General features: G+C 41.2%; 1 protein-coding gene across 2 annotated transcripts in view; it reads left to right on the top strand.

Moving 5' to 3' along the window:
• The window catches only part of LY75 (lymphocyte antigen 75), a 50048-nt gene that overhangs the window by 16100 nt on the left and 21601 nt on the right, over positions 1–12347 (top strand). The window contains exons 5-17 of one of the 2 annotated variants that reach the window (XM_083493169.1): positions 378–488; positions 721–864; positions 1324–1512; positions 2119–2276; positions 4984–5091; positions 5398–5483; positions 5686–5855; positions 5968–6164; positions 7377–7519; positions 8273–8354; positions 9425–9493; positions 10789–10912; positions 12082–12117. In XM_083493169.1, coding sequence (XP_083349295.1) covers positions 378–488; positions 721–864; positions 1324–1512; positions 2119–2276; positions 4984–5091; positions 5398–5483; positions 5686–5855; positions 5968–6164; positions 7377–7519; positions 8273–8354; positions 9425–9493; positions 10789–10912; positions 12082–12117 — 1617 coding nt within the window. The remainder of the gene's footprint in view (positions 1–377; positions 489–720; positions 865–1323; positions 1513–2118; positions 2277–4983; positions 5092–5397; positions 5484–5685; positions 5856–5967; positions 6165–7376; positions 7520–8272; positions 8355–9424; positions 9494–10788; positions 10913–12081; positions 12118–12347) is intronic. The other variant, XM_083493170.1, reaches the window with a different exon arrangement.

The following is a 12347-nucleotide window of genomic DNA, read 5'->3' as shown; positions in this document are numbered from 1 at the left end:
ACAAGAAATTTTGGACCCAAAATGTGCCCTTGGTTTTTTCTCCCCCTTCCTTTTGCTTTCTCCTCCTTTTTCATCTTCCTTCCACTCCCTCTGATACTTGGGCTCCTTCTTAAGCCATGGATTTGCTGAGCATGATGTACAAACTAAGCCACTGTCTAATAAATTCATATAATGCTTGTGCAACCACATCACATACTGTGCTCCATAAGCTGGTGCCCAAATATTTCTGTTTGACCTTAAATATGTATATTATTTTAGCAACCGAAAGCTACCTGGAAAGATGATACTTAGGTTCAGTACAGCTAAATGGTAACTATGAATTTACAGTGTGGAAACCAATCAGTATTATTCCTCTCATAATATTTTTAACTCTTTAGCAAAAGAAGGCATTGCAGAGAGATTCTGGATTGGATTAAACCAGCTGGATATTTCTGGAGGCTGGCAGTGGTCGGATCATACACCGTTGAATTTCGTCAGCTGGAGTCAAGGTGAGCACATTTCACTGATCAGTTGCCCAGTCAAATTCTGTGCATGTCTACTCAGAAAAAGTCTCACGGTATTCAGTGGATTACTCTCAGGAAGGTGTGAACAGGATTGCAGCCTTATTTTTTAAAAAATGATTTCTGGTGCTAAATGTTTGGAACTCTTCCTTTCCAGCCCTATAATTATGTGATACTATAACTTTAAATTTCTATATACTTGTTGTTGTTTTTCCTGTAGAGATTCAGAATTCATCTCCACTAGATGGATCTGGCTGTGTAGCTATGGAAGCCAACGAAGGTACCTGGATGAGTTATCCTTGTGAGAATAAACTTCCTTATGTTTGCAAGAAGCCATTCAACAATACCCAGTCAGAGTTTGCAGGTAAATTTGAATTAAATTGTAGATTCGGTTTTTGTTAGGCAGTTACGTAGTTAAATTGACTCATATTTACAGCTGCTGCAGCATCTGTCGCACACTGCTCCGTAACTACTTCTTTCTTCAAGAACAACTTAGTTATGGAAGCCTGCTTGCAAGAAAAACGGCATACCAAAAAGTATATTCGTTGCAATGCCTATTGGTCTCAAACCTTCAGAGTAGACAATAAAGAGGTGCAAAGGGTGAGAGGAGAGTTTCAGCCAAGTGTGGCTGTTTTGTTTTTCAGAAATAGTTAATAGTTACAAAATCAGGGGAAACGTTTGGGAGTTTTTACAATTGTAAAAATGCTATAGTGTCATTCTATAGTTGCCTTTCCTTTTTTAAAAAAAAGTTGTGTGTTTTTTTCTGCGCATCACCCGGTGTATATTTCCTGCTGAATGGTTCACATGTTTTATTTATTCTCAGCAGTTGAGCAGTATGTGGAGACCCAGTGTGAACCTAATTGGCATTCCCACAATGGATTTTGCTATATGCTAATGAGTGGCACTGCTTCCTGGGATGACGCACATCAACTTTGCAATGCAAGCAATAGCAACCTTATCAGCATACACTCCATAGCAGATGTTGAGATAGTGGTTACAAAACTTCATAATGGTAAGTTTGGCTAAGCATAGGCATGATTTTTTTCTGCCTTTTTCATGCTAATCACCCCATCTCAACTTAAGGCTGAAATGACTAGAAATTTGGTTTAGAAGGTTGCTTGCCTGGCATCAGCCTTATATATCTTTAGGTGCCAGGCAAAAACATTCCTCTTCTCCCAGGCCTTTGACTATTTAAACAATCTATGACCTTTTAAACTATGTGAGTGTGGGTGTGTTTGCTCTTATGGTCTTATATGGGTTCTTATATTGTAAACCTCCCTGTGATCTTCAAATGAAGGATGGTATAGAAATTTAATCAACAACAACAACAGCTGCTGCTACTACTGCTACTACTACTGGTACTGCTTCATCTGTGGCCAGAATTTTTGTCATTCTAGATCACAGACTCAATAAAAATAAATATATATTTTTTCATCTTGGATAAAATGCACTTTGCTGGCCCTATCTCTATATGTCTTGCCTTAGTCATAGGGCATCTGTTGTATAATTCCGTGCATTCTGAAAAAAGTGAGCTTGTTTGAGTTATATGGCTGTTCTCCTGGTGTCTTGTTTGATTAGCTATATTGCTTTTTTTTTTTTTTTTTGCTATTGAATATAGACACCGCAGACAGAGTGTGGATTGGCTTCATAAACAAGGATGTTCCAGCCTTGTTTAAATGGTCTGACGGTTCCAAAGTAGTGTTTACTTACTGGGATCAGGATGAGCCGAAACTTCTCTCCAACAACACTCCCAACTGTGTAGCTTACTCAGGAAAGGTAAGTCGCTTATGTCTTACTCTGATCCAAGTGCCTCTTAAGTTTCTGGGAAATAAAGGAAAAAAGCATGTGGATTTATGTACATAGCCTGTTCCCTCCTATGGAAGATGATACCTTAGCAGTGCAACCTTTAACAGGCTTCCACAGAATTAATGTCCTGGTATTTCAGTGGAACTCACATGCTTAGGATTATACCCTTGAATTCTAGCAAACTTCCAGCCCAGAAGTCCGCTCCTGCCAGCTGCATCTGGGAGCATTGTTGCAGCTGGCTAGGGAGGCAGGTGAGGCAATGCTGCTTTGTGTGCATACAGACACCAGCACATGTGTCTGGCGATGTATCTATAGACTCTTCTTCTTCTTCTTTAGCGATCACTCGTAGTCGAGTAAGATTGTCTTCCCTAAACACAGTTTTAAAAGTCCACAAGTGACTGTGGAGGCCAATTTTGGGTCCACACATCCTTCCACAGTGGAGACATAGGTTTCTGGGCAGGAGTTGATCATGGTGAAGGTTTGCCAAGCGTGCCTTCCTCTTAGCACATTTCTCCCTTTCGACCTGAGTTCAAGCGTTTTCAAAACCCATGACACCTTTCGTAAAGGCTTTTCTGCAATTGGAGCACTCGCAGGCCAGTGTTTCCCAGTTGTCGATGTTTAGATTTGCCTTGGAAGAGTCTGTGTCTGGTGATGTATCTATAGACTATATGGTCCTTGGCTGTGCCTCTATGTGGCCTCTGGTCATTTCCCCCCATACCCACCAAGCCCACACTCAGTTCCAGAATGGGATTTCCAGTCATTTTGGGGCACAGTCGGAATATTTTGTCTGCCTGCAAACTGGCCAAGCTAGGCAGGGTTTTTTCTACCTGCTCTGTTGAGCACCCTTATGTACCTTTGAAGGTGAAGGGCATTTCTGGATGCCAGCTTCTTCAGGCTATGAGGCTCTTAGCCTGGCCACACCTGTGGGGCCCTGGGAGGGAATGGAGGCAAGAAGGCTGCCCTACTCATCATAATGTGGAGCCCCAACCTTGGGACTGTGCTTTGTCATGCCCTTTGGAAAGGGTAGGGTTTGGTTCATGCAGAGCTGAAGTGAACGTTAGCTTGCTGCAATTCTCATTTCCCCTTGCAGTTGTTGATAATAAAATGTGGCCCTAGTTCAACCCATACTTGTGTCTCTCCTCTCTATTCATGGGTCCAGTCACAACAGAGGAATAGAAGGCAATTCACTGTGCTAACAGAGAAAACCTTAAGCCTTAGAACAGGAACACAGGGCCTATTGTGAGCTCTCCCTGTTTCTTTCTATGAGAAAAATCTCAAAGCAGCTGCTTGTCAGTGTTGGTGGGTTAATAGTTTTTCTGTATATGATATTTGTAGCCTATGATATACAGCAGAGGTGCATGAGCAACCATTGCCCCGTTAACACATAACTCTTAACCGTGGCAGAGAGCAGGTGAGGGCGGGTCTGGCACGCGTCCTGGGGGCAGAGCGTGCCGTCTGCGGGGGCATGGGCAGCCCAGCATGGGCGGGGGGGCAGCCGCGATGGCACACGGCTGGAGGCAGGGTGCTCTCCCCGCACTCCTCTTCCTCCGCCAGTGACTCTTAAGTAATAGTGTAGCACTTTGTGAATGCGCCAGAGCAAAGAATCGGGCTCCTCTGCTCCTCCAGTCTCTCTTTTGCTGCTGCCTGTGTTCTCTTCTGTTTCCCAATTGCGCGACTCACAAGAGTTGGCCACCGTGAGAACAGAATGTTGGAATGATTTAGCAGGGTGCTTTTTCAGTTCTTAAAATCCTCATTCAGGTTGGGATACAGGGCAGGCTTGTTACATTTTTAGACTCCCATCCAGGAAAAAATAAGGAGAGAGAGGGAGAGAGTAGCAGGGAAGCTAAGCACTCTCGAAATCTGTTCCTGTCTGCATTGTAATATAGACAACGTGGTTTTAAATGAGACTTCAATGACAGTGGTACCTCGAGTTACAAACACTTCAGGTTACAAGCTCCGCTAAGCTCCGCTAAGTAGTTACAAACTTCGCTAAGTAGTTACAGTGTTGCCCCGCAAGACGAATGCCTCGCAAGACGAAAAACTCACTAGACGAAAGGGTTTTTCGGTTTTGCGTTACTTCGCTAGACAAATGTGCCTATGGGCTTGCTTCGCAAGACGAAAACGTCTTGCGCTTTTTTCTTAAAGCCGCTTGAAGAGGCGCAGTTGCGACGGACCGTGCTTCGCAAGACGAAAAACATCGCAAGACAAAAAGACTCGCGGAACGAATTATTTTCGTCTTGCGAGGCACCACTGTACCTTGATTTGAGAACTTTGTACCAGGATGAGAATGGAAATCGTGTGCCAGCGGCGCAGCAGCAGCAAGAGGCCCCATTAGCGAAAGCACGCCTATAGTTAAGAACAGTTTCAGGTTAAGAACGGAACTCCGGAACAAATTATGTTCATAACTAGAGGTACCACTGTACTTTAAAAAAAAATGTTATTAGGAACCCTTTTGGAAAGACTAATTAGCACTCATGCATTTGTTATTATATTTATCCAACTACTTTCTTAGGAGTTTATGCATAGATACAGTGGACATTTTGCTTTGCTTGTGCCTCCCCATTTTTTCACTTGTATGTTTACTCTGGCTGTTTGCTTTCATTGAAAATCAATAAACAACGGAGAGAATAATATTGGGAATGTTCTAAAAAAATCTCCCCCCTCCTCTTGCTGATAGCTGGGTCGATGGAATGTCCTGCCTTGTGACAATAAACTTAAATACGTCTGCATGAAAAACGGAAAGATTTTGAATGACTCAAAAGCTGATAAAAATTGTACTGGTGAGGTAAGGCTATATCAGTAATTACATTTTAAACCAATCTTGGAGGCTGTATTAAAAGTATTTTGCTTACTGTTTGCCTGACATTTTGAATTTCAGATTCATTATTAATAATAGAATGGAGTGGAATATTTAGAATTCTTACATATTAAATAAATATTAAGCATCTGTCATTTATCTAGTGTTCTGGTGTATCCCCAATTTCAAAGTAGTAGCAATTCTTAAGTTTCACCATTCTGCCTTTGCAAAAATGTAACGTGGAACATAATTAATGCATACTTTTGAGTAAAAGAGTATTATTCTCTAAAATAGGAATGGAGGCATGGAGACTTCTGTTACAAGGTTCAGAAAAGTGAAGAATTGTTTGGGAAACTGTGCAACCTCACTATAACAAGCAGGTATTCTTTAGTGTTTGTCTTTGTCTAGATAAAACAAATGTGTGTTGTGCAACAAGAGATGAGTAGGCAGTACTGTTGAAACATGAATGTAGAATGAACTCTGCAATGTGCTAGTGAAGTGTTTCATTTATGATTAGTAGATTTATTCATGTATTTGATCATGATAGTTGCATCCTTAGTTTTTGAAACTTGACTCTTACAGATTCGAACAAGAATTCATAAACAATTTGATTAGAAAGCATAGCAGAGTTGAAGAAAAGTACTTCTGGACTGGCTTGCACGATATCAGCTCTTCAGGAGAGTATAGCTGGGGAACCGTAGATGGGAAGAATGAAATGCTCACGTACACAAACTGGGGTCATTTCCAACCAGGTGCAGTACCTTCTCGAGATCAGTGAAGTGCTACTATTTGTTCTATGTTAAATCTTGAACAATACTAAATTTCTTGGTTACAATTTTGATTTGATTTTAATCTACATTCTAGCATTGCGTGGAGGATGCGTGGCTATGTCAGCAGGAAAATACCTTGGAAAGTGGGAGGTCAAGAATTGCAAAACAACGAAAGCTTACTCTATTTGCAAGAAGTACATTGGACCAAAAGTAGAACCGGAAGTAGTTCCTAAAGTTACCGACCCTTGCCCTCCAGGCTGGCACAGCGGATCAGGTCTTGCTTGTTATAAGGTAGCATATATCCTTCCAATTAAATCACCTAAAGGATCTAGTTCAGCCTTCACTATCCTGATGCCCTCTAGATATTACGAACTTGAAGGAACCGAGCTAACACTTAGTATATTATCTTAATGAAGAAAAAACAAAAGCACTACATATGGAAAGAGATCTTTTCTGATGTTCATTCCGAACACACCTTACAAAAACAAGTGCACAAATGCCATTGTAGGCATGCTTGTTTCGGAAAGCCTAGCCAGATACGTAGAATGTTGCCATACGTTTTAATCTAGTTTTTAGCGCATTGTTGATTTTAATCTAGTCTATAGCCTGTGAAATTTTGTTTGGACACGGGATGAGAACCCAGAAGCTGAGAGGGAAGGTGTGTCAGAAGGAAGATATTCTCTCTCTCTCTCTCTAACTTTGTATTAATGTAACATTTTATATGTAACTCTATCTTTGTAATATTTTAAGTGTCTGTTGTTTATTCCGTTTTTTGTACACTGCTTAAGATATCTGTAATATGTTAAATGATATTTAATATACTAAGTGGTATAGAAATGAAATAATTGAATAGTCGACTACAGCTCCCATCAGCTCCAACCAGCTGGAACTGATGGGAATTGTAGTCCAAAGCATCTTGAGGGTAGCAGGTTGGCTAAGGCTAATCTAGTTCAGTGACTTGAGTGTGCACACATAGACAGACACACACACACACACACACACACTATTCATATTCTTGAATTACTTTGGACTTGTATCTAAAACTCACAGAACACCCTTGCATAATCCTTCCTTTCCCATGGTCAACTATTTCTTTGCATTACATTTCTTTGTATTAGCTGATTAGATTATCTTCGTTTGGTTTTGTTTCCCTGGCTGATCAGCCTCTATGCATCAGAACAAGAGCACCACTTGGATCCTGAGTTGCCCTTTAAAGGTGCTGGGAGTTGTAGCTTTGTGCTGGGGGTAAAACCACAATTTCCAGAATTCCTTGAAGGAAGCTATATATGGGGGGGGGTGTACAGGACAAAAAAAATTGTGATGCTTTCTTAGGGCAGTTTTTGTTAACAAGACAGGGAGAATAGAATGCAATGTGTGTGTATGAAACCAGATTGGGTAGGTTTATACAGCAGCCAGGTAGCTTTGAAGTATTAGCTATATCTTTGGCCCCTTTCTTTGTATTGATAAAGGGTTGAATCACATTTTCTTTTTTTCTTTGCAAAGTTATTTCATAAGGAAAGAGTGCTGAGAACCAGGACCTGGGAAGAAGCGGAGAGATTCTGTGAGGCTCTTGGCGGACACCTCCCTAGTTTTAGCCACTTAACAGAAATCAAGGAGCTCCATGACATTCTGAGAGAGACCATAAGGTAACGTTCTTGGAAAGCTAGTTTTCTGGTCAAACTCAGTTGGTAATGTGGCATTTGATAGTCATGTCCTTTAAAAAGAAGCTCTTCTGGAACATGAACTAAAACCGCTATTGTTGACATGCAAAGAACAATCGGCAAATTTGTTCTTTCAATTATTTTGTTTTAAACGTTATTTTCAGTAGCATGTGGTGACAAGTCTGTTTCCTCCTCTTCCTCCTTGCTTTGAGTATTGTTTCCTAATGAACACATTAGTTAAATGATTAAGCAGTATACTGTTGCATACATACATACATACATACATACATACATACATACATTTCAAGATCTCTAGTACAGATTGTGGTGTGTGTTTTTAGGATTCTGCAGGAAGGCTTCCTGCAGCCAATCGGAAGCCGTGCCTTGGTTTTCAAACGTTTTGGAAGTCGAATGGACTTTCAGAACGGATTCTGTTCGACTTCCAAGGTACCACTGTAGCTAAGTATTTCTTAATTAACATACATGCAATGTGAAATCTACATGTAAATCGGAATGTACAAATGGCAGGCATAATCGGAATTTTGGCAAACTGGTAAAATGATTCATTCTCTCTCTCTGTCTCTCTCTCTCTCTCTCTCTCTCTCTCTCTCACACACACACACACACACTGTGCTTTCAGTTTGGAAGTCTGTACAGGGCTCTTGTTTTGCGTGATTATAGTGATGAATAATTTGTGCTTAAAGCTGCACTTGGACTGAAATGGTATTTCATTTACAGCGACAGCCGTTGGGTCTGGATTGGGCTAAATAAGAGGAATCCTGACTCTCTAGGATCCTGGCAGTGGAGTGACAATAAGCCTGTAAGTTAAACTGATGGCAATAGCACATCATTGTACCTTAGTTGGGAGAATGTAGGTGGGTCTGAAAGAAATTAGGCATCTTTAAAAAAAACAACCCAACTATTTCAGACATATTTTGTCAGTGGAAGACTTTTTAAGAATTTTTTAAAGACTTTTAAAGTTCTAGCCATTTTTACTGTTGCTTTGTATTAGAAGTATGCGCATATACAACAAAAAAGAACTAGCTATTTCTTAACATGTGTAGGGGCTCTGAGAAGCATAGGGATGTTTCCCATCACAGGCACTGTGTTCCATCCATTTCATTGGAAGAATCAGGTTTTCATGCAGATTCTTTTGGGCTCACTGAAATAAATTGACAGCCCATATGTAGGAGCCTTGTGTGATCATAGAAGCGCACATGAAACTCTGAGTCATGTTTGGTGACGTTTTTGAACTATGCATCGGATTGTGATCTTGCACTTCAGCCCCTATTCAGGCATTCCTTTATCTTACGTGATTTAAAGCCTTCGCATGAGGGAGTGCTCTGCTTCTTCCAGTGCATCAGAGTCCCATCTGTTTATTTACAGCCCTGCATGGGTTGAAAGGCATTCTTCTTAAGAAGGGAGCCACCTCTGCTTGTGGAGACTCTCTCTAGGATTTTGGAACGCTAATTTCGCACATGAGGGAAATGAATGCTGCAATACAGCTGTAATTCTGTGCAAAAGACCACATTCTTACATACCGTATTTTTTGCACCATAACACTCACCTTTTTCCTCCTAGAAAGTAAGGGGAAATGTCTGTGCGTGTTATGGAGGAAATGCCTACGGGTGGCATGCCTATGGATTTTCCTCCTCTAAAAACTACGTGCGTGTTATGGTCAGGTGCGTGTTATAGAGCGAAAAATACGGTACATTCACCAACCATGAGCCCTAAGTCTGGGCTCTCTGTTTACTTCACTCAGCAGAACGGAATGTGTGTGTAGCCCTGTTTCCTCCAATGACACAAATGGAGGAGTGCCTGTGGTGAAAAGCTACAATGTGGTCATTGCCAATTCAATTCAATTCAATTCTGTATCTTCTCTTTCTGTAGGTATCTACTGTTGTTATGCACCCTGAGTTTAAAGATGAATACGATACTAGAGACTGCGCAGCTGTGAAGGTGCGGTGTAATACGCTTGATAACTAAGTGGGAATACTTTGGGGGTTTTTTATAAATTAGTTCAATTGATAGATTAAATTTAGAATGAATTGCTGCAACTTTGCCAATGTGAAGTTGTCATTGAGTTAATACAACGAAAATGCTACAGCACGCTTACTGTGACATAACTTAAGAATGAAATAGAAATATTGCATTGGACCGATAACAAAAATTAGTCTACAATTTTGTGTCCCTTGCTGTCTTCTCTGAGAAATGTAGTAACAAATGTTGTCTAAATTCTTCTTTTTGTAGTTGAAAAACAGTTCCTCTTTAATTAGTTTCAAAAATATATAATAAAATAATGCACTTTTTGATAACCAGTACTGGTGATAAACATATTTGTGTGTGTGTGTGTGTGTGTGTGTGTGTGTGTGTCTGTTACAGCAAATTAAATAAGGCTGCATTCACCTTTTTCCTAGGAGTAGATAACATTGAATACAGTGGAGTCGACATGCTTAGGCTTGCACTGTAACAGAGTTAACCCTGAGCACATAGGCGCCGACTCCATGGGGCTTGAGGGGGCCCGAGCCCCCTCAAAAATTCGTTTGGGGGGGCTCTGCCCCCCCAATAATCTCCGGCGCCCCTCCAGCAGAGCGCCATCGCCGCCCCTCCCCCAGCCCAAAATGCACAGGGTCGGGCTGCATGCCTCCTGCCCTCCCTCCCGAGCAAAAGCTCCACCCAATTTCCTTCGGAGCTGATTAATAGGCGCAGCACACTCTCCCCTATTCGCTCACGAGGAGGCGGCGCCACTTTATTTGCATATTCATGAGCTTATTTATTATTCATGAGCTTTCCCGGGCCCCCCCCCCCAATATTTTTTATAAGTCCGCGTCCCTGCCTGAGCAGGCTTTCAAATCTATGCAATAATTACAAGTGCAGTAGGATCCATAACTATTTCACCTGGCCAACCTTGGCTTAAGTGCATGCGTCCTTGTGGTTTAGTTTTTGAGCTACAATCCTCTGTAAGCATACTTGGAAGGAAATTTGATTAGACAGACATACTTCTGTGTGAGATTGCCTTAGATCTGGCTGCACAAAAGCAAGTATCTGTGCTTTTTTATCCATAAAAAAGCCTGATTTTTTTTAAAAAAAGAATGAAATATAATTTATGTTTATTAACAGTTCACTTAGGCTGCATTACACTTACCTGATAGTAAGTCCTACTTAAAACAGTGGAACTTAGTTGCATGTAAATATTACACTGCACATGCAGGAATCAGTTTCATTGGGTTTTTTTATCTTAATAATGTGTGCAGTTTCTAAGGCTAACACGGCGAACAATGTGGACTCTTTACTATTCTGAAGACAGACAAGAAGATTTCTACTTAAAGCCTTTCTACTGTGGTTCACAACTTGAATGGGTGTGCCAGATCGCTAAAGGTAAACTTCATTCACAGCTCAGTCGTATGCATGTTTACTTAGAAGTGAGTGCCACCATATTCAATATGGCTGCCTCCCAGGTCAGTGTGCATAGGAAGGCAGCATTAGGCTTAGAAATGTCTTTACTTTCATTTTATTCACATTTGTCAGCATGTTTGCCCAAATTCCTGTGAATTTGAGGCAAAGAGCACTGAAAAAAGTTTTATTTCACATGGTGTGTGTTTTTTACAAGAACAATAAGAGCTTGTTGGATTAGGCCGCAGGCCTAACAAATTAAGCATCCTGTTCTCAGTGGTCATCAATATGTCCTTGGGAACCCTCAGGCTGGATGTGAGGCTTTAAAAAAAGAAAGGTGATCCTTGAATCAACATTTGATTTTCTGTGTCTAGTTTACATTGACTATAAAGAATCCACATTTAAAATTACTCTCATGTTTTTATTCCACATAATCAAGCAGGCCTTGCACTCCACAATTATTGGGCATGACTTGTTCTGCTTCCAATAACTGAATGCCATTTTAAAATTTTCTGATGATGCCCAAGTATAGAAGGAATGTCTGTCTTTCACAGGTTCTTGTTACAGTGGTACCTCTGGTTACGTACTTAATTCGTTCCAGAGGTCCGTTCTTAACCTGAAACTGTTCTTAACCTGAGACACCACTTTAGCTAATGGGGTCTCCCACTGCTGCCACACAAAAATCCCCATGCCTCTTCTATTCGTACTTTAGAGAACAATGCTTCTTTACTCAAAAGTAAAATCAGTATGCATTATATACAAAGGACTACTTCCCCTGCTCATTCTGCTTGCCTCACCACAAACCCTCATCCCCCCCATCCTGCCCTGCCCCACCTTCTACACTTCACCCACCTTTGCCTGCCCCGCCCCACAGCTTTTCCAAACCTCCCCTTCCCTCACAACTCACCTGAGCCCCTCCCAAACAAACATAATAAGCAAGCTACATGGTTGGTTGGTTGGTTTTTCCAAATTGCAGTTGTGTTCAAGTTTGTAAGCTGTAATAAAACTTTACTGCTTGCACCTTTCGGGTAAAAAGAAAAAAAACAACACAATTTCACTCTTTGTTTAATGGTTCTCCTGAAGATTCCAGCTCTCCTTTTCTTCTGATAAAAGGGAAATTGGCATGCCCTAATTTTCCTTAATCTCATCAACAGGTCGTACTCCAAAGACACCAGAGTGGTACAAACCAGGTAAGCGAACAACTTCGGCTTCCTACACATCATTGATAAAGGTGCTAGCCACATATAGGTCTCCCAAAGTGCCAGTGATCTCGAACACAGCCTCTAGCAACTTGGACCCACAGCTATCTTATTTTCATTACCTTTAATGCAGCCTGCAAGCAGAGGGTGTTGTTAGCCTGCTCTCTGCTATTCTGCAGTACCACTGCTTCAGTTGGCCTGAGGGTGTACTGTGGCCCCCA

The sequence above is a fragment of the Podarcis liolepis genome (genome assembly GCF_965112155.1).
Source record: "Podarcis liolepis genome assembly, chromosome: 1".
In the NCBI taxonomy this organism is placed as follows: Eukaryota; Metazoa; Chordata; class Lepidosauria; order Squamata; family Lacertidae; genus Podarcis; species Podarcis liolepis.
The sequence above is the reverse complement of the archived record's forward strand: the minus strand, read 5'-3'. Positions and strand labels throughout refer to the sequence as shown.